This window comes from Apostichopus japonicus, chromosome 17, assembly GCF_037975245.1.
Source record: "Apostichopus japonicus isolate 1M-3 chromosome 17, ASM3797524v1, whole genome shotgun sequence".
NCBI lineage: Eukaryota > Metazoa > Echinodermata > Holothuroidea > Aspidochirotida > Stichopodidae > Apostichopus > Apostichopus japonicus.
In genome coordinates, this window is record NC_092577.1 from 36,394,154 (window position 1) to 36,417,741 (window position 23,588).

At 37.1% G+C, this 23,588-nt stretch overlaps 2 protein-coding genes across 3 annotated transcripts in view; one reads left to right on the forward strand and one right to left on the reverse strand.

Moving 5' to 3' along the window:
* LOC139954876 (arylsulfatase-like) overlaps nucleotides 1–16,106 on the forward strand; it is a 32,469-nt gene extending 16,363 nt beyond the window's left edge. Inside the window, exons 1-5 of one of the 2 annotated variants that reach the window (XM_071954854.1) lie at nucleotides 9,736–9,867; nucleotides 11,291–11,510; nucleotides 12,478–12,642; nucleotides 13,115–13,421; nucleotides 14,566–16,098. In XM_071954854.1, the coding sequence (XP_071810955.1) occupies nucleotides 11,375–11,510; nucleotides 12,478–12,642; nucleotides 13,115–13,421; nucleotides 14,566–15,019 (1,062 nt within the window). In that variant the 5' untranslated portion in view covers nucleotides 9,736–9,867; nucleotides 11,291–11,374 and the 3' untranslated portion in view covers nucleotides 15,020–16,098. Of the gene's footprint in view, nucleotides 1–9,735; nucleotides 9,868–11,290; nucleotides 11,511–12,477; nucleotides 12,643–13,114; nucleotides 13,422–14,565 lie in introns of those variants that run through there. The other variant, XM_071954855.1, reaches the window with a different exon arrangement.
* LOC139954872 (interferon-induced very large GTPase 1-like) overlaps nucleotides 1–23,588 on the reverse strand; it is a 297,255-nt gene that overhangs the window by 173,052 nt on the left and 100,615 nt on the right. The window lies entirely within an intron of this gene.

The window sequence follows — 23,588 nt, forward strand, 5'->3', positions numbered from 1 at the left end:
TCACTTGTGTCTTTGCAATAGTGTGCAATGTGTTTACAAATTATTTTGCTAAGTTCAGTATCACCACGATCAAGTTTGAACATGACGCTATCACCGACACTGTAATTCTCATCCGAAATGCTTACCTCATGTTTAGGCCTACGCGTTTCCCTTTTCCCTTTTCCCTTTCTATCTTGCTTCGCAATCAAATGTATCACGTTAACATTTTTGAACCTTTTTTTAATGTCTTGGATTGCTGTACTATATTCATCCCTGTTGGAATTATCTACAAAAATAAATATAGCGTTGGCGACCCTGAACATAAATTCCGATTGGGTGGTAAAATCTTCCGAATCACCTCTCAGATTCAACAATAACGTAACTTCTTTCAACAAATCTTCTTTTCTGCCGAACATTGGCAGGTACCATTGGGCTTCTATCGACCCACAACAGTTGTACACTTTCTCATTTTCTTCTTCATAAGACAGAAAATATCGAAATGATTCGTTACCTTGAGCTCTACCAATGACATTATTTAATACAGATGATTTGGAGATTGGAATATCACCAAATCTTATGAATGCAGTGGTAAATACAGGCTCACTTACCATACGTTTCTCTGGCGCAGTAGAAGTTTCATTTTCTTTCCATTTTTTTACAACACGACTTATTGCCCAAGTAAGCAGCTCTGGTTTCGCGTCATCTCTTACCCCAGGTAATAAGATGGGTAAGGCAAGTTGGCAAGAGGCAAGTTTCTCCATCAGGTGTTGTCTTAGATGATTATCTGAGCATTGGAGCAATGCATATATGAAATCTCTTACACTCCCATTTATATTAAGGTTCTCTTTCCATGTAATCCTGCTATCCAACGAGGTTAACTTGCTGATGAACAGAAAAGGCAAGTCCTCTTTTCCAGTCTCCTTGAGGTTTTTAGGAAACAAACGTACCTCTGTGGCCTCTTTCAGGGTGAGTTTCTGTGGGAAATATTTCTTTAAGCCGACCTCGTCTAAGTATTCCGAAATACTTTCATCGATTCCTAGATTAATGAATATGAGATTAGGTTGCGTTGATCATCGTGTAATTATGAAGTTGTCTTAAAAAATTAAAACGCTAAAGTGTACTATTGTAACTAGTGACACTATCTCAAATTATCAATAATCAATTGTCACTTTGTACGTACGGTATATAAGTGAATAACAACATGATGTTGCTAGTATAAGAAGAAAAGGCAAACGGTTGTACTCTCAGAGTAACTACCGTTAGTGTCGGTAGCTGATATATTTATTCAAACCCTTACTCCTCAACGAAGTCTTGACAACGACTTCCTGGGCATTTTTTTTGTCAACAGGTTTCTTTTCGTGTTTCTTGTGGTTTACTCAGTTGAATGGTGTGCAAATATCCGATGACGTTTTTATGGACAAGCGGGGTAAGAAATATTTACACACAAATTAAACGTATCACTTACGGAAATTTATACAAGGGGGTTGGCGAAAAAAGATCAATATGTTTTGGCAACGGAATATTACACACATTTAGAAAATGTTTCTCACCTTTTACCAACAATAATGCGCTGAAAGCTATAAGCAACTTCTCTAGACGAGCACCCAGAGACATTATAGAACATTTCAACAAACGCTATATAATTATCGACAAGGGATGGCCGGCAAAGGATGACAGTAGAAAAGGGCTTAAAATTTATGGACGAAGTCGAGATTGAACGTACAGAGAAATAACACCTATACGAATAGGTCACGGAAAATATACAGTACCTTTTGTAAAGCAAAGAATATATCCTTATAATATGATGTGAAAATATCCTCCGAAATATTCTCCAAATATGTGGTTGGTATGTGGGAGGGGGAGCCTGGATATCATTTTCTTTACCATACGTAAGTGGGAAAATGAAACTCGTGCATTGCCTTACCGGAAGATTGTTGTTCCGAAACACGGTTGTTGTTCACTATATTTCCGTCCATCTGAAAGAAAGTGTAAGAGCAAAATTGTAAAGTTAAGGCGTTTCCAACGTTATTTACAATACAACGTTTCAATTAAATCTGAGTGTATCAAAGACGCTTTGATGCTACGATTACACACGAAATATGAGATTGGTCCAAGCTTACATTCTTGAGATATCGTGTTTACAAGGCGTCGCACAGACACATTCCACACACCCCCACCCACGCACACACTCTCTTCCGCCTACATGACTGCAATGGGTACGATTATCGAAACCTAAAAAAAAAGTACCTTATCGATATTTTGCTGGGAAGTCGTGCTAGTAGCAGTGTCTTTCACATCATCTTCATCCGGGTTCTCTGTTTCCATTATGGTTTCGTTTCTCCCTTCTTTCTTTCTATGTACGTCCTCCTATAATAATCAACACAGCAGAATGACTCAAATTAATTCTTCCGAAATGAACTCCCATTTTAATTATATCAATCATTGCATATGAACATATTAATCATTTGAACTGACAATATAAATGGTTTCGCTATCATTTATATATCAGTTTATAAACCGTTTGACGGAAATAATTTGAATTAACAAATAAAGTTAAAGTATATGGACTTAGTGTCGGGCCATATTTTGTGTTGATCATAATGATTTGAAAATATACGCCAAAAGTATGACGGTATCAAAAAAATATATACTATAATGTATCTTTCTGTTTTGTCTTTCTTTCTATCAGGAAAACGGACCCACACTTTAATTATCGCAGAACTGGTTTAATACCCGAGGTTATAGTGCACCATTGTTTTATTCACTTGATCCTATACTACAGTGGATAATAAAAATGTACCTTATCGATATTTTGCTGGGAAGTCGTGCTAGTAGCAGCGTCTTTCACATCATCTTCATCCGGGTTCTCTGTTTCCATTATGGTTTCGTTTCTCCCTTCTTTCTTTCTATGTACGTCCTCCTATAATAATCAACACAGCAGAATAACTCAAATTTATTCTTCCGAAATGAACTCCCATATTAATTATATTAATCATTGCATTTGAACATATTAATCATTTGAACTGACAATATAAATGGTTTCGCTATCATTTTTATATCAGTTTATAAACCGTTTGACGGAAATAATTTGAATTAACAAATAAAGTTAAAGTATATGGACTTAGTGTCGGGCCCAATTTTGTGTTGATCATAATGATTTGAAAATATACGCCAAAAGTATGACGGTATCAAAAAAATATATACTATAATGTATCTTTCTGTTTTGTCTTTCTTTCTATCAGGAAAACGGACCCACACTTTAATTATCGCAGAACTGGTTTAGTACCCGAGGTTATAGTGCATCATTGTTTTATTCACTTGATCCTATACTACAGTGGATAACAAAAATGTACCTTATCGATATTTTGCTGGGAAGTCGTGCTAGTAGCAGTGTCTTTCACATCATCTTCATCCGGGTTCTCTGTTTCCATTATGGTTTCGTTTCTCCCTTCTTTCTTTCTACATACGTCCTCCTTTAATAATCAACACAGCAGAATAACTCAAATTTATTCTTCGGAAATGAACTCCAATATTAAGTTTATCAATCATTGCATTTGAGCTGACAATAGCAATCGCTTCGCTTGTTTTAATAAAATTATAAATCGTTTGAAGGAAATCATTTGAATCAACAGAGAAAGTTGAGGTATAAACTGGGGTTCATGTTATGTGTTGACTTTAATGGTTTTGAAAATACGCCAAGAGTATGACAGTATAAAAAAAAAAATGTTTTTTTCCTCTTTCTTCCATTGAAGTAAAACGGACCCATCATCGTTCGTTTTTCTGTTTAATGAGTCGGTCTTATAAGAGTGGTCTTGCTCTTCAGTATTTTTGGAAGCACTGTTGTAGAAATGTTGATGTAACTAAGACTTTTACATTAGTTCTGTGGCAATGCGTTGTACTTATTAGATGCTAAATATGCTTAAAATTGTCACATTTGTCTGGCGTTTTAGAAGGCATAAGTATTTTACTTCCATTTAAAATCTCTTCAACCTACTGGTGTTTGTACTACATGTTTTTACTCTCATAAAGTAGATTTGCGTCGTTGGAAGTAGACAAACTGTGTGTGGTGAAGCGCTAAATATTACAAAGTAATGTTACTGTTTTCTATTGAGGATATGTTTTCTACTTTTACTAGAAAAACAGACTGAGCTTTGTGGAGTATATCTAGTGTCATAATGTGTGTGTTGCTTCTATATGGTGTTTTATCCAAAGTTAACCTTTAACATTAAAAGTATTTGGATTGTCACAATTCTTCATAAACTTGAGTTTTATGGGGCTCGGGTCAATGGGTCTATTGTTTTTAACAGTTATCTTTCCAACAGAAATCCGTTTTTATTTTATCAATAAGGTTAAGTCAAGCCCTACATTCTTAAACTTTGCACACACGAATAAAGTCATCTTGTTATACATATGTTATACAAGCACATACATGGTGCCATAAGTAGAGTTAAAGAGTACTATTGCATATTTGAGCACATTCACTTTATCAGAAACATAGAAACCTATAAAATAGCAGGGGTGAGCAGATGAGAATGAAACATACCATAATAATGATCTCATAGCGTTTTTACAAATAATCTGTTACCAAATGACAAGAAAGCTACCTCCAGAATTTTCCGTTCTCAATTTTTGAAGTTTAAGGTATTGGATCCTTCTATTCAAAGTGTCGATTTTTATGGTACCTCTTTTTCTCAAGTTGTTAAACTCCCAGGTGCTGTTATTCCAGTCGGTGTTGTTAAATTATATGTATCGAGAAAATGTCAAAAGACAGGTACTATTACACGTCTTTGTGTTATTCGCCTATATAACTATAACATACATACTCTCTTTTTTCTTTCTTACTGTGCAATCATTTGTGACAGCACTTACTGCTCTAGAATTAAACTGTCATTCGTTTAATAGAATCGAAATATTAAAATATAACTTCGTGTCTATCATTCGGCACCGTTATTTGCCTCTTCCTATAACATCCACCACTATTAAATTTTTGTTTATGTTTCATCGGATATGTGCCTGCTTTCAATCATTATTCCAGTTTCGACGGGCTACACACTCTTGTTGTCCTCCTTTCGCGCAACAATCCTTCCATGCCCTCCTATAGGATCACAACATACGCTATGTATAATTTGCAGGCAGTTTTCTTTTCTATTCTCTCTTCTCTTTTTTCCTTGCAATTATGTCTTTGCTTGTCCGGTTTAGAATTAACAAATTATTGTGCGATGATGATCAGGGAAAAGAAAGACAAACAGACTTATAACTCCGAATTACAATAAATAACACAAAATGTTACAAAATCCGAAGTTATGTCACATTTAAGCAAAGACAAGATTTTAGTACGTTCACTAATGTTGTTGTTTCATGTTACTCTGTATAACTAACTGCTCCGATTATTCCTTAACTTGTAGAAGTTATTGGGTGGGGGAGGGGGGGTGACACATATCACATAGCAAATCGCTCCTACCACTCTAACATTATCTCTGCAAAGTTTGATTTAAGTCCACTGTGGGTGGATATGTTGAACATTAATATCATCTCTGAGATCTGAGCTTGACATTTGTCGATGCAGAGATCACATGAAAATGGTATTTTTTGCATTGGCCAGCTAAGAACTAAGACGTAAAGGTTGCAAATTTTGAAAAACTTCCCTAGGTTCTATTAAATGAAATATAATAAGAATCGATTTCAAAGAGAATTCATAAACCTTCTTAGGTGTAATGAACTTAACAGAATTTAATATATTCGGAATTCCCTCTTAACGATTTTTAACGTTATATATTAAACGTTATATATTAAAGTTCACCTGTCACCGAGCCTGCACGTGTGACTCTAACAGGTATCACTCCTAGAATCAACAACGCGCAATTTGTTATAATGTATTCGCATATATATATATATATATATATATATATATATATATTTATTTATTTACAAAGTATTTCCTTCAGCTAATTAATGCTGTTTATTATTATTCTGAAGAATAATAATAAAAATAATATGCAATAAACACAAAATGTAGTTAAGAGTTGATAACAGTCCACGGCGTTTATCACTTGATAACGCAGGAAAAAAGTATAACCCAAACAATACACGCGGCCGTAGGCCGAGTGGATCACACGATAGGGTTATATCGCCGTGAGAGCATTACGTAACGTTCATTGACTTGTACTATACAGATACGTACTTAGTATAGTACACTATACATACTGCGCCAAGTTATATAGTTACTTTCGTAAACACAATTCCACCAAGAAAGTAAAAAGATTAGTTAACTTTTCTAGTTAAATGGCTTCAATGACTTCAATTTATCAGACGTTTATTGTTGCTTTGAAACGTTCACTTCTTACAATACATTTTGTATTCTTTATCAGTAACATCATGCATGGACCTAGCGACGTCACAGTGTTCTGATATTGGCTTGTCAACTAGGGTGTATAACTGTCATTCGTTGTTTCGATTCCTTGAATCACTGCTCTTAGGATACTATTACTAACATTACGCATATTTGGCCTTGATGTCCGCTTAACGCAATATTATTAATAACATTATAATGCCAGCGTTGCTAAATGAGATTAGCGTTGTTGATCGCACCCTTGTCAATATACTTCAGGCTGAAAGTTTGCTTTCTCCGAAAGTTTGGCATCATCTTACCAAGTTGTGTTTACACAGAAGGGCTTCCTACAATACCATATTTGATCTGATTCGTTTGCTTCGAACTATCAAGGCAGGTAGCTAGGATTGGTATCAAGCTAGCTGAGATACATTGTTTTCAACTTATTTTCATTCACCGGTGAGATTACCGTACATTATCCGTAGGTTTATGAACGATCAGCTAAGGAGCACATGCCAATCAGATTCGAGAAGTCTTAACAAGTATAAATGAGCAAGGAATAAGAATTGTCAGACATTGATTCGTGCTGTCGTTTAACAGTTAACATTATGAATATTTGTGAATCTGATCGATGTGAAGAAGTAAATGTCAAACTTACCTGTGATGCTTCTATCGATGAGCGAGATCTTCCATTGCAGATACAGCCAGGATGTAAAAGCTATGTGGAGTTGTCTGATTCGAACCGTCCAATGGCAAATTCTTCGGCAAGTGGATTCTTATATGAGGATCCTTATCTGTGGTATTTAATTGGTTGCAGTGAGTTCCGAACCCTATATGGGCAGTTCCTTTGCCAAACACAACCTAAACTGCATGAATATTCATATGTTGTTAGCTATGGGAATATGGTGTTTATTCAAAGTGGTATACATAACCTTATTAGGATGCTTATCTGTAGTATTTTAATTAGTTGCAGTGAGTTTCAATCAAATAGTCAGTTTCCTTCGTCAACGCAACTTAAACTGCATGAATATTCAGATGATATTAGCTATGTGAATAATATATTTACTCAAACTGGTATACATAACCTTATTTGGATACCGTTGCTTAAATGGGTCCTACAAATGCTATCAGCAAATCATATCCATTGTTTGTAACCAGCAGTAAAGTTCAGATTACCTAATATGTGCATAAAATTGACCGCGGGTCATCGTCACCAGCAATTACTGTCTACCAGAACAAACAAACTACAGCACTTCAGATAACCATAGCTATTTTGGTTAAGAATTTTAGAAACTCGAGTACATGCCGTCTCAAGGACCAAGCAGCCATCACACTATATTAACATCCAAAGTCAGTTTAAATTTCAACATTTTTATGCTCAGGTATACAACGTTAAAATTTCAAACTGTTAATGTCGTCACTTAGTGGTAAACTATCATATGCTCGACAATAATTTTTTTCTTATTACATTATAAGCTTTTACAGGGACATTTTGGAAATTTTTATATTTAACGTCAAAAATTCGAGAAAAACAGTTAAAATTTGGATTTAGTACGGTAAGATTTCGACTTAAACGCCCACTTACCAGAGCAAATGTCGAGATTGTGAGAAGAACCCCGAAGTATGTATATGATATGTCGACAGTTCGATTCCAGAGGGCCACAATATGATCTCAGCCCTTAAGTTTGTAAAATTTCCTAGGCCACTGTAAAATTCTTATGGTTACATGAAAACTGACCTTCCGTCTGTTTTTAGCAAGAAACCAGAATAACTTGGTCTTGTTTCTTGTTTTGAATATACAATGTGTACATCACGACTAGCGTGGTCGAGTGTGACGAAAAATACCGTGAAGTTTTCAAGCAGAAAATGCTGAATATATGCGAATTCATTGCATACAAATATATGCTGGTCCCGAACAGTTGGGATTAACTGGGTTTTACTGCATATATGAAATAAGGTCCTTGTACTCCGTAAGACAGAACTTCATACTAAACATCAGTTTTTATCGAGCTTTACGCTTTGGGTTATCGTGTTTACAAGACCTCAAACCTAAATGTGTTGAAATGTGTCCTTTCTTCGAGAATATGGAAATTTCCCTGGACGGTATTGGACAACATGCGAAATCACTTGCGTTCGATGGTAAGAAAGGTCATGTCTAAACCACGTAGAAGTATGACGGTCCATTAGCTCAGTTGATTCTACAGTAATACCTGTTATTTTTAGTCAATGTTTTTGGAAATTTCCATTTAAACAGCTGAGATTCAAACTACATTAACATGGCTGACATATCATACACATATAGTCAGTTCCTCAGAGTCTCCAAAAAGCTAAATAGCAAAATAAAAAATAAAAAAGAACATGGAACAGAGAAAGAACAAGAAAAGACAGAACAAGAAAAACTAGAAACAGAAAAGAACAAGAACAAGAAAAAAGAAAAAAGTAAAATAGAACTTGACGCTGGTTATGGTATGTATGGGTGTATGTAGGTATGTATTTAAATCCTCCTGCAAGCAGGAACTCGCGAAGAAGCCATCATTGGCTTATCAAAGCCGCAAGCTGACCGAAGTCAGTCTCTTAGATTCATATTTAACGCCCATAATTATGAATTGTCAACAACTCGGTAACTGGACGACATACAATAATCTTTGAGTGACTCGAACTCGGGACCTTATGATTGAAAAGCACTGGCGTTAACCACTGAGCTAACACAATGGTGTTGTGGTTTACTTTATAATATTACTATATACGAAAATACATTCCTCATAACTATTCTATACAGTTGTGTAAGTAGGCGTTCACAGACCTATTATTCACAGACGATTAATGCAAACATTTCATGTACTTGAAATCATATCTATAAAATCAGCCCTCATACAACTTCAAGTTTAGTTGTCGCCTCACCAACTTTATAATCTTTAGTATTTGCCATCAATCATATTGAGCAGAGTATGCATAAAACCAGATATTTTAAAAACCTTATTGACATCAATTTTAACAGCCTATTGTCGGTTCTTTATGTCAATTCTTTCCTTAACAAAACAATCCCAAAGTTTCACAGAAATTTAAGAGCAAACATATCTAAATGTGCTTCTGCTCGCGTCACGTTCAATAAACAAGGGGGTTAACTTAAATATTTACAAACGTAATCGATGTTTAATGTCAGTACGCCTCCCCACACTTGGCAATCTGTCTGCGTATATAGGGTAATAAGTTCGATCTACTTCTCCAAAGGAGAACTAAGGGGCAAATGCTTCTTTAAAAGTCTGGCCGAAACAGCTATAGTTGCTATGTTTACTCTTATTAAATTATTTCGCTAAAGTTATATCTCGATGTTTCGAAACTTTATGAGAAAATTATATATATAAACATGTATTCATTTATTAAAATGAATTGATAATCTTGTAAAATAATTGTAATATTGTTTAATGATGTTTTCTTAAGGTATTAACGAGGAAACAGCTACTGACGGTTCCCATCTCCCTAAACATCATGGATTTGATTATGTCGGGTACAATCTACCTTTAACCAATAGTTGGGGATGTGGACTTCGATCGAGTGACGTGAGTGTTACCTATGTTCCCCCTTCCTCCACCCCCACCCCACCTCTCTGGTCACCATCATTATCCCTAACACCCATTATCATCCGTTCTGCGATATGAATATTTCTTTAAAAAAAATACTGTTATACAAGAAACCTTCCGTAAGTTTGAATTCTGTTTTCATAAGTTCATATCGGTTTGTACGTAATTTCGCCCACCGCAAAGGTGAAGATTCATATTAACGTCCCTTGGGAGAAGATTTAAATTTGCGTCAGTAAAACGTCATGCGGAAAATTATTATCATTTACAAGAAACAGAAAGAAAAGACATATTTATTGAGAGAGGACATTTGCGGAATGGGGGCGCAAGGCTACAATACGGAAAATGGTGACTGTATAGCAATATAGGGGAGGGAGGCAGGGGAATGGATGGGAAAAGTGGCGTCAACTCTCCAGAGCAAGGTCACGACCCTGGTGACAGACACCGGGCTAGCTGCATTCAAAGGGAAATTCCCTTTGTATATCATGTGACAATTACATGGTAAAGAACAATATCCCTTTTCATTTATTAGTTGAAAATCCTGTCTTAAATATCTTGTTCATAGCTCAAGATATGGTTAATTGAATAGAACCTACTTTGACTGGCTGAATCCTCGACTCTTCCCTGGAGTGAATCTCAGTGGCTGGTCGGTGATGTCATAACGGCAAATGTTCTCTAAAGGCTTTACGTTTATAGTCTTCCAGTTGCTATCCTTGAAGCACGATACAGTACATTTGGAATGTTTGCTTAGCATCACGGTCCTCTGTACTTACAATTCCCCTCCCCCCATCCCCCATCCCCCTCCCCCTCCCCCCCCAAAAAAAAAATGCATTTTGGTTTTTATAAATATTGTATTCTTCCCTGAATAAGTGTGTTAAATATCATAAAGAAGAACAAACCAATTCTTAAATGAATTGATGTGATGACATCATTCACTCTGCTGTTTGTTGCTGTATATGCATTTACAAAAAATTCATAATTTCGCCATACAGAATGTTCTGAGGGTACAGTTGTGACCTAAGCATACAATAAATTTCCATACTTTTAATGCAATCAATTTCAGCCACCGGAAAATCCCTGAAATTTTACCTTCTAGGTTTATGTAAACAAAACAAAAAAACCGACAGTCTGATAATTTTGAGTTGTGAACTATATTGTTTCCCTTTGGAAGAATCTAAAATAGCCAAAGTATGTTTATTTCAAATCTAAATAATTGATTACACAGATTTCCAGCCGTTAGTCTAATACATTAACATGAATATTCATGTTATCAAATAACAGACGGGGACAGGCGTTAAAATATGTCGACAACGGTTTGCATTAGTTTTGTACGCAGAATCAGTCTAGTGCAGTGACGTCATATAACTCGTATGACTTTTTTCTTCAATTTTTCAAAATTATTTAGCCTGACGGTGGAACGAATTCTGATAACTGCTTTTTGTACAAGAATGACGTCATTGTTGAGCAACCTTTTGACCCTTCGGGCCTGATGACCAAATTTCTCGGAAACGCAGAGGAATTTATTCGTGAACATAAAGAGGAACCATTCTTTCTCTATTTTGCGTTCTCTAATAATCACGTGACCTTGTCTCCTTCGGACCAATTCTCAGACACGTCACCTCTAGGTAAGTAAATGTATTTACATTGATAGAATGATTAAGTTATTTCTTCAACATTAATTACATATCGGATGACGCTATTAGTTTCATGTATTTCTGAGCATATAATTCGAGGCCTGGGAACTGATGGGTCGTGAATCCGTCACGTCATGAAAGAATCTGGTTCTTGGCGCTAGAATCTTCCGGAAAGCTCCTGGGCATGACATTGTTGGAAACGGGAAAGTTCATGAAAACAGAAATAGTTCAGTTAATAAGGCAGAGCTTCTGAATGAGATAAAGAATGCAGTGATGACCTAAAGAAATAACTTGAATCTATTGTCTACTAGCTCATGTGTTATATAGTTGCAAGACGTACTCAATAGATCCACATCCGGGATATATCTCAAACGGAGCAACAAGTCAGTGCACTTTAAAGTTGTCGTACCACAGGAAATCGTTACATTGATTTACACACTATATTTTCGTCACTTACTAAGACCTCTAAAGCACAGATAAAGTTTTCAACAGACGTACCATCACACGGTAGCTGAGTGCTTGGCCTGTCATGGGCACCTGCAAATTTCCATATAATGACCGTTTCGATTTTGAGCTAGAAGAGTAGCAAGTTGAGCATGCTGAAACCCCGACAGTTCCGAATTCTATCTGGAGTTATATCCATACTTACACCAAATAATTTCTAAAAAGACATAAATCACCTTCAATCCTCCTCTGTTTCACACCATCAGTACTATGATTTCTGCTCTAAAGAATAAATGCAGGGAGAGAAAATGATGACTGAAAATATACCAAATATACTCGGCATTAGAGTCATGTTAAGTCTCGTTAACCTTTCGAGCGGATGTACACTACTGTCATAGGTCTATGATATACCTTACAATATTTCGTTAGTGTCTGTGGGAGGCGGTTTGCGCCAGGCCAGACCTACCTCACACACTTTCAAATCATTTTTGACACGTTATTTTCTACATACCAGGCACATATGGAGACAGCACTAATGAAATGAACTCAGCTGTTACCGATGTTATGGATCTCGTAAATGATTTAGGGCTCAGAGAAAACACTCTGGTAATCTTTCTCTCAGATAACGGACCATTTTTAGAGATGTGTTCAAAAGCCGGTTTTGAGGGCCCTTTGAGAGGTAAGTTTAAGGTCATAGTTTAGGAAATCCATATTAAGCTGTACTTTAAAAACTTTGTCTTCTTGATAAATCCGTTAGTAGCATGGACTCAACAACAGTCATTATGATTAAGGAAGGCCAACGGTATGCTATCAATTTTCCTATGATAAGATTGCCAGAAGAGATGTTTGAGTTTTAAGAAGTGACAATGCGTATTGAGTGGGCTTAAACTATACAAATGATGACGTAACAACAAATATTGAGGAAGCGTGAAAGAAAGGGGAATCACTTCGGTTTGCTGAGTTGTGGAACAATGTAGAAAGTACATTGCTGTTCTGCAGAATACAGCGAAATTTTCATCTTTACAGAAGCGGAAGCCACTTAAATATCTACATGTTTATTTTGATATGATTTCATCATAAATGTGGGAGACACAATGTCAACTCTGTCTTGATGACGTCATTGTCTTCTCTCCTATTGATCTTTACCGCAGGTGGCAAGTCCACAGTTTACGAGGGCGGTATTCGTATTCCGTTTATAGTAAGTTGGCCTGGGCAAATTCCCGCAGGCAGCGTATCGCGTCACACGGTCAGTTCCATGGACATTTTCCCAACCATCCTTGACGTCATAGGTGGGCCTCTACCGACAGGTATCACTTACGATGGGAGCTCACTCAAATCCATCTTATACGAAGAATTTCTGATGAGTGAAAAATGGGGGTTTGAAATTCAGTCCCAGACGGCACCTGTCCATCCAGAGGGGTTGTTTTTCTATTCTGGAGAGATATTGACAGCCATGAGGTAATCTCGTGCATGTTTTATTCCTCGTTTCCACCTTTTCATGAATTCTTGTTTTGCTTAGTTTTGCTATCTTTTGTTTTCTTCTGTTTCGTTTTATTGTGTTGCTCTGGGTCACGTTTCGTCTCGCACCCCCCCTGCCCCTCCCCCCAGTTTTGTTTTGCTTGCTTTGAAGTTAGGTCTTCTTTGCTTCATTTCCTGTTCTTTCTATTTTCTTCTTCAAAGGTTGATTTAGATCTACTTTGTTTCATTTTTTTTCATTTCCTTTAATTCTTCATTTCGCTCGTTTTGCTCGTTTAGCTTTAAGACCTACTGTCACTTTTTTCAATCGTTTCGTTTCGACTACATCGAGCACCTTTAAAACGTCGGAGCATTATTTGAATGCACTAGAGAAGGGCGGGAAGGGCTTTTGCCGCCTGTTTAAAAAAAACTCCTCTGTTAAACTTGATAATTGATGACTTTGATGGGTCAGTTATAATACAAATAAACATGTTACAGCTATAGGAATACTTCCTTTAAGAACTTGTAATATGTTCTAATAACCTGCGGAATGATACGCGTATGGCCAATTAATGCATTGTCTGGCTTCTATTGGATACAATTATATAACTAAGAAGCAAAAGTACCCTCATTCCCGGCCCATGCATGTCAAAACCAAACCTCATTAACGATTTAGATATATTAATTAATATCCATTCTGATTTATAAATCATTCATATATGTTACTGCGGTTATTGTTATTTTTAGTTCAGTGGAAATTATTGTAAGCAGCGCTGCATGTCTTTTCTAAATGTCTTTTCTAAGTTTTCTATCAAATTTTAAAAGCACCAAACGTTTCTTTTTTCCTAAGAACTTTTAAGAATACATTACTCAACCTATATTAACGCATTACAACTTGATTAAATTTTTTAACGTAATTTAATTGAGAGAAAGAAAGGAGGGGCGATGGAGAGTAGATAAATCTTAGGGCTCATATCGTTGGTTAGAACGACCATGAAAAGTATGAGAAATATTATAACTTAGCTCAATGCAAGGATTCATATCGCAATTGCACGCAAATATGGAAATGTAGTGACGTCTTGAAATATATTATGGGGAAAATTGATTTCTCCCCCACCCCAACCCCTTTCTTGTCTTTGTCTTGTAGGTTCGATGGCTACAAAGTCCATTTCCGACTGCAACCTCAACCTCTAACTACCCGGGTAGGATTTGGCGAAGAATGCACAGAGGGCGCCCCATTAATGGAATATTACGCTGGATGTAGAGAACCTACTTGTTTTACAACTCAACAAGTTCCAACTGTTTATCTGATTGACGCAGACGTCGGAGAAGGATTTCGATTCACCAATTATTCAGAGATTGCCGTTTTCGACCCCGGGTTTGAGTGCAAGATGATGCAGTTGAATTTTGCCCACGTCAGTTCGATTGTGAGAGGACCGGATCTGCTTTCATCAACCAATCAAATTGCTGACTTACAACCCTGCTGCACATTACCTGGGTGCCCATGCGCATCAATTGGTGGAAGAGCTAGTGTCGGAAAACCTGCGTATGTCATTGTCTGCTCTGTGGCTATTCTTCTGTGGCTAATATTGAGTTCATAAGTAGGATTAAGGGGCGACGGAAGAGTGTTCAATTTTGGGGTTAGGGTGGGGTGTGGGAGGGGCAATAGGATATGTGACCGTCGAATGGATAGGTCAAAGCACAAAGTTAACTCAAACGTTCCGACTAAACGAACCTCTCTGTTCAATTCGTATCACAAATTTAATTACTTGAATGCTTTTCCACAAGAGGTCACTTTTTATGTCCATTTTTCATATTTTCAACAACAATGCTTTTTCTTAATAAATAATGTGTCCTAATATTTTCATTAATGAGGCATTTTCTACATAATTGAAATTACACTTTTTACTTAAAACTTGAACAAAGAGAACACCCTCTTTTAAGGGACAATTTCATATTACGAATATGGACCCTGCTGAGGTTTGTTTTACAATATGCATAGCCGCCAAAGGTTTGCAAATGAGACACTCGAACATTCCATTAAATTTTTTGACAAGGCTCATAATTCTATTAAACTATATTGAAATAATAATTCATCAATATTTCACGTTTCTGGAGCAACCAGTAGCAACCCAGTAGCAGCAAGTACAGCCGAATAGTTCTATTTCCATCTCTCTAGAAATATAGTTGAAGTATAAATAGTAAATTGCACTTCAGCAAGCAAACGATAAAAGTAGAGTAGAATGTTATACGTTATAGAAACAAGTAATACTATCATTACGCAATAAAATTCAAAACATTTAAAAAGGGTAACTGGATACATCAAGGACCTACTCCCCGATGGGCAGGAATGAGATGCGGAATGGTGAAGAAGGGTGAGGGTGGGGGGGGGGGGGTAGTGGGACTTGGTGAGTCGTCCGAAATTTATACACCCCCATCACTAAAATGTATATCTTCCCCAGCCCACGTGAAGTGTTTTCTATAACATAATGTGGATAAATTTGTGATTTGTGATATTTCAAATAACGGTGTTACAAACTTCACCAAGTAACCCCCCCCCCCCCCCTTCCTCCACTTCTTTGCAAAATTGAATTCTTCCATCCATTGATACGAACAACATATATTGTGTTTGTGTGTAACCTGTGAGTAAATGAATATACAGATAAAGTACTTTAGAGGAAAGGTTAACATGACAGAAGAGTATGAAATCAAACATTTCAAGACATTTTTGAAAAAAAGATATTCTTGATCACATTCGTGTTCACCATGACGTATATCAGATCCTTTTTGTAATGGTTTTAATATCGTAGCATCATTTACATATACTTTGAGATGAGAATTATTTTAAAACGTAGAGATAAATAAAGGTTTTTAAGTGATCTTCATCTAATTGTCGCCATCTGTTCTATGTTTTTTGTTTTCATACCAGAGAGGGATCAGACATGGAGAAAAGAACGAAGTATATATTGAGCCTTTTGAAGCTACAACGTCATCTTGATGGGATTGTTTCGACCCATTGATATAATAATAGCAATATAATAAATAAACAAGCGATATTAATACAAAATATCTACCACGATTAACTCAAGAAGCTGGTTTTATATTCAGGGTATTTCTTTCATATAGTTGTATCAGTATCTCAGACCGGTGATAGTATTAACACAACTGTGAAGTTAAGCTTATCAATATAACTGGAACATGTCATGAACTGTCTTCATGCATGTAAATAATTCACTGCTGATGGATAAATAAATCCCTTTCGCGAATAAACTACTGCCGAAGCTGGAGCAGTCCATGCAGATTTCCCAAGCTATTGTAGTTCAATTTTCTGTGTTAAACTAATAAAGTGTCAAATACCCCTCTCTCATTAATTCTGAACAAGAAAACTGCATTATTTGTCTTGACAACAATGTCTACGATCCAAACAAAAGAAGTTGGATAGACACAGACATACACACATACACACACCAACACATTTTTGGCATCATCATTGGATGGACTCCTTCCCCTCGTTCTCAGCCTTATCTGTATTTTGTGGTCCCATACTTGGATTGTTATCACCCCGGGTCTATTTTACCTCGGGCATGCGTACTGTTGGGCATGTCAGCATGTTATCAGACTAGTGTTCCATTGAATGCCGGTATAATAATCCCGTAAGTTACGATTCTGGTTGGAAATTGTATAGTTAGATCAGAATAGGAATGGAAGACTGCACTGCTTTGTATTACTGCAACTGTTAGACAGATATTTGTTAGTTAACATTCTAAAAGAGTTCAACAAATCAGTTTCTAATCACATCATCCACGATCGGACAGTTAAGTTACGCTATATGACATATGCTTTTATGATTGAACTGAAAAAATATAATTTTCGGAAAAATTGAGACAACTTGTGAATAGATCATTATAAATAACCTCGATATAGTACAATTCTACACGATGTAATTGAATAGCGCCACCAATTTCCCTCAAAGACCCCAGCCCCCCCCCCCTCTTGCTACGGGCTCAGGACATAGTGGGGACTAGTGCCGGCTTTCCTCTTTCCTGAGCTATTAAATCCTGAGCCAGTGTGCCTGTCAAAGGCACACGACATTATGAAGACATGCATTGCGTGGTCAGAGTGAAAGTCCTGGTCGGACCGTGCAAGGCACGGCTCCTGCAGGTTAATTGGATTTTTTGGGGGGGATTGGGAACAACAGACAATCGAGCAATTTAAAGTAGCAAATGAGGTGGAGGACAAACAGTACAAAGATTTGGAAGGACGCTATTCAATAAAGTAATATTGCCGGCTCCCCTCTTTCCTGAGAAGGGAGCCGGCAAAACTACTCATTGAATAGTGCCACCAATTATTTTGTACTCAAAGACCACCCTCTTACTACTTCATTGAAAAGCGCCTCTAATTTTCCTCAAAGACACCCTCTTATTAAATCAATTGTCCTAGCCAAGCGGCTTAGGAAATAGGGGAGCAGGCAATACTACTTATTGAATATCGCCACCAAATATTTCTGCTCAAAGACCACTCTCTTACTACTTTATTGAAAAGCGCCACTAATTTTCCTCAAAGACACCCCCTTAATACATCAATTTTCCTAGCCAGGCAGCTCAGGGAAGAGGGGAGCCGGCAATACTACTTACTGAATAGCGCCACTAATTTTCCTCAAAGACACCCCCTTAATACATCAATTTTCCTAGCCAGGCAGCTCAGGGAAGAGGGGAGCCGGCAATACTACTTACTGAATAGCGCCACCAAATATTTCTACTCAAAGACCACTCTCTCACTACTTCAGAGCCGTATATAGAGAGAGTTTGGCCAACCATGTAACCGATTTGGATTGGTCGAGAGGGAAAACGCCCACACAGGGTGGTAAAATAGGTCCACTTGAAAACTTTATAGCAGACGACACGCATACTCACAGTGTATAGACTATCGTTTGTGTACACGAAAAAAGTACGAAATTATGAAAGAAATGGTGCTGGGGATGCTGCAATCGGTCAGAACATGGATATTGTTGTTTGATTATCCGACTGACCATAAAAGAAGAGGAATTTTTGGAAGTAGAAAGAACAAGATGGAGATCTAATGAAAAAAAGTCTGTGTAGCCTAGGCCCATACTAGCCATAGGCCCTAGTGTAATACGAGTAATGTACAAGCAATGCGAGAATTTTACGTTCAGACTGGTTTCTGTAATTACATGCATGGCTATTCTCTCTCGTTTTACGATCCACAAATTCGATTTCATTATGCCAGCTCTCCTAATCATAGGCATGGCAGTTTCAGTCGCACATATAGTTATCCTAATTCCTAGTTATCGTATGCCTAGGCTATGCCTAGCCTAAAGAAGTATCACTTTTAGTTTAATGTAAAAGGGTGGGCTAGCCTCTAGGCATCACGTAAAGCCCTAATCCTTAGTTAAGCCCGAAGCATAAGTTAAGCCTGGGCTTAGTTAGACCTGGACCATTCTTGCTATTACTACAACTGTTATAGCACATTACATAATATGGCACAGTATAAGGCCGAATTCAACTAGGTCTAAGGAAAACAAAGTAGCCTAGGCCTAAACTAGTTAGGCTAGGTCTATACTCATTGGCAACTTGTGGGTTGTGTACACATACAGGCCTAATTATATAGACCCTTTTAGTATGCCATAAACAAGTGCCCAAATGGTTAAATGATCTTGGTTTGTGTTAATTGTCAGCATTGGCCTAGCCTTTTTAGGCTAACATGAATTCAGCCTAATTTTTTCTTCTTCAAAAGTATAGCCTAGGCCTTGGTTTAATTTGGATGCAGTCAACTATCATTTATCAAAGTTGCATCAGTACCTCCTTATTCCCTTAGTTGACACCCACATTGACGATTGAAGTTAAAAAAAATCTTTTTAAATTATCTTTAGACAGTAAATTTTAACTCCCTGAATTTCAGGACTTTTTTTACAAATCAAAGGTGACATGTGCTCTGAAGAAAAACCCCTAACATAAAAAGCCACAGTTAGCAGACTGTGATAATGACAAACCTGGTGAGTGACTACTAGACTGAAATCCAGTTCCTGCAACCACAGCAATAAAGTCTTTGTTTTAATCAATGCACTTGTGTGTTTCAAACTTTCAAATGGACACTCAATGGCAGTTGGTTAAGATATAAGGTTTTACCTTCATCATGGAAAGTTGAAGGGAATCTGCCTCATCATCTGAATAATGGACTCAAGGATAGCAACAAATCATGATTGGATAATGATTTTGAGTAAGTAAATATCTGGCAATTTGAAAGTTTGTATTATTTTTTTACTTATTATTTAAGCTGTTTAGCTCACACACAAGCAAATGATCAAGTGACAACAACCGATGCAGTATATTTAAAGGTATTGAAGACTTGCCCTAAACCGCATGCCCCGCTCTGAAAAAGTTTACTTTCCGTTGCTTGCAAGTGAAGTTTTTTTTGTGTCGCTACAAAATGCAGACAGTAATGAAACCTGATACCTTGTTATCTTTTATCTAGACCTGAGATGTCCACGCTGCTATGTGCACTGTGTTGTGGGTATTGACTGTGATGTTTGTATTGACTGTACACTAATGTCTATTTACAGATGGTAGCAAGCTGTATGTGTATTTTCTGGGATCAATGGTGGTGTCTAACACTTCTGTTACACCGCATTCGAAACTAGGTCAGATAACCGGCATGAGACGTTTCTTTGTGCGGGAGTCTCCACACCCTGTAAGGAGAAGTATTTATATCCCATTAATAGAGAAAAAATTATGTTTCAATTGGTAGCATGCAACTTAAAATTTGCAAACATTAGATACAATCAAACAATAACAAGGTTCATTTACAAGGTAATCTACTGCCCTTTATTTCACATTAGTGTCACATCAGAAGGTCACAGCTTTCAATAATTATACAAACAAATTCCCTTGATGGGTGCTTGGTTAGATTCCTGCAATTTTCAAGTTTATCAATGTAATAAGTTCTGAATGTGGCAATGTGGAGAAGCTTTGGGATAATCTGTGGATAAGACTGCCAGACTATCAACAAGATTCCACATCCATTCAACTCCAACTGCTTCCTTCACCTCCTTGCAGATGTACCACATGTCCAAAAAAAAGTCAGCATTGGTTAATGTAATTAAAATCTGGCTTCCTCCTGAGCTGGCAAATACACATGAATTGTCAAGTACAGAGGTCAGTGTGAAACCAATGAAAGATCTTCTCAGCTTTCAAGAAAACAAAGACTTGAAGCTAAATTGACAGAGGCCACACTGATACCATTCCACTCTCATAAGATGAAGGTATAACACACACTTCATTTTGCTTCTGCGATGCAGTGCCTGGTAGACTGTGAGGGTCACCCAATGGATGTTTTAACAACTGCCTGGTTTATAGAGCTCTGCAACAGATAATTCATCTTAATGTCTAGTCGTCATCCTGTCATGGCCTTGAGCAAGTTGAACCCACTTCAACACAAAGCAGCTATTGAATTCTTGTCTAGGTACTGTCAAATCCACATCACCATCATTGCTGGTTCCAGCTATGCTGACCATGATAAAAGAGTACAATGAGGGTTTTTTAATTCACCCAACAGAGCTTGCATTCCAAAACCTTTGGGCAGCTGAAAAGATATTCAGAAATTGTTATATATGAGTGTGTTTGTATGCATGCATATGTGTGATTTTCTTGCTTTACAGAACAGCTCCATTTTGATAAGCTATGTAACGCGGAAACCTGCCAATCATATGTTTGAAATAGGACAGGCTGAAACGATTCTTAAAAGAAAAGCTTAACGACTTCTTGCATTTTTATACATCACTGTTCAGGTAAGGCCAGTAAGGGCAGTATGAAGAATAAGTAACAATTAATAATTATCATTATGGCCATTTGCTGTCTGCATAATAACAAACTGAATGATGTCATCAGCCCTGTGCTCAGTTGACAACACTGACAAGTAGGCACACTATGTCAGTGTGATCCATGAAACCTTATTAAGGACATGACCGTATAGTATATATGTTAATGGAAAATACATAAGCTACAACATACACCAGTATTCAGTTGTTGCAGGTTTTTTTTTTCTCGACAGACCCATTCAATCTGTTGCACCTACTATAGCCTAGTACTACATTCCTGAGAAATTAACACCACAATATCATTCTTAGGTTTGCCCACAGACTCCCAACTATTGCTAACTCCTACACTCAAGTATATAGTTTAGTTTAGTAGAAATAAAGACCAGGAGAGACATTCAAGTCCCCATTAAGGACCCTAAGGCTATATGAGAGGAATAAAACCGAGGACATCAAATGTCATACCCAATTACAATGCTTAATGTACTCATCCAAAGTATTCTTAAACCCATTCACACTACTTGCAATTCAACCTTCTCAGGCAAACCATTCCATCCATTCACAACCCTTGTATAAGTTGTATTAGACTTTAGAGAAAAAGTTATGCCGAATATTAATCCTACTATGTAACTTCTGGAGTTTAATACAATGACCTCTGGTACAACTACTTTTTGGCAAATCTGAAAAGATCAGTGAAGCATAAATTGTCATTTTATGTGTAGGCCTACTTTATTTAATTGAAGGATCTATTAATGTAGGCCTGATGCTATAGTTGTGCGTCTGTAATCTAGCCTAGCCAGGACTGTGATGTGTGCTTTTCGTTTGTATGACTAAAGTAGGACTAGTAGTATGAGGCGTAAAATAAAAAAAGTGTACTGACAGGTTTTCAGCTAGTTTTCTATGCATTTCAGGTGTGAAGATAAACGTAAATGTCATTAACTAACGCATACTCTAATTCATTACCTGATATCCATTTTGTTCCTCGTATGCCTGTCAAAATCTGACATTCTGAGTCGCTTCGTTTGTTCGCAACGAGCACAGTGTGCAAAGTTGCTATATATTGTGTGTGGTGTTTTTCGTATTTCGCGCAACTGGTAACGACAACTGGACCTATTTTGATGCCCATGGTTTGCGTGTGACGTCACAAATCGCCAGTTGGCCAAACTCTCTCTATATACGGCTCTGCACTACTTTATTGAATAGCGCCACTCATTTCAGATGCAGATTCACTATTGATGTCACCAAAATTTTACGGAGGTTGAAGTAATCTGATTCTTGACAATAGTAAGCTATAAGCATTATGCCATTACTATCCATCCTATTTAAACACACCCTGGTTTGTTGTCTACCCATATACAAGTCAAATGGCAATATGCGAGGTACAAGTTAGTTTAATTTTTTGCAACATTTCCTATGAGTAATAGTGTACCGACTGGCTTGCCTAGTGGTTAGAGCATCCGCTTATCTGCCGGAAGGTTAGGGCTCGACTCCGGGCCGAGTCATACAAAAGACTTTAAAAATGGGACCTACTGCCATCTTTCTTGGTGCTCAGCATATAAGTATGGAGTGGGGGAATATGTGTCTGATTTGTATATACAATATGGCGCCGTGGCAGCTCATCGTGTATAGTCCACAGTGACTTGAAAACAGTTATGGAATGATAATAGACGGTTGGTTATAGGCACTGCGCCATGAGCGTCTTCGGGCGGATACCGGCGCAATACCAAATGTACACTATTTATAGTGTTGAACAGTGTAAAGAACTATTATGCTATAGCAAGTTCGAACGGTAGTGACAGATGAGTGCATGTTTGTTGCTATTAAAGTTGTTTGTTGTGTTGAGTTCTAATTCTGATTAAGGCACCTAACATTCACACATACTTGGATAACAATTAATCTGACTAAGTCTGTCACACAATCATTTACTTGCTCCTAATTAGCAACTTGTGAGCAATTTAATACAAATACAAAATATTCCATTTTAATATTTGATGACTTGATTTGGGGACAGTAAACATTTATTTACATCTTATTTCATGATTCCCAATGACATAAATAGTTATCATTTGTAACAAATTTCTAGTAGATCAAAAGTAATATAGTGGACAAATGAAATTCGAAATTAACATTCTAATCGCCTGGCATAGATATTTTAGCATGCTACTTTCCCCTCTATTTCCAATACTCTACAAAAGAAACATTCCGCTGTCAGTTTTATACCTGAAACGCTAGATGTGCTTTACAATTGACAAATCCAAATAGGGAGAAAAAATCTTGTCAAAGGAAGATGTTGCTATTTTATCAATGCATCAGATCTTATTGTCCTTAGGAAAACCGTC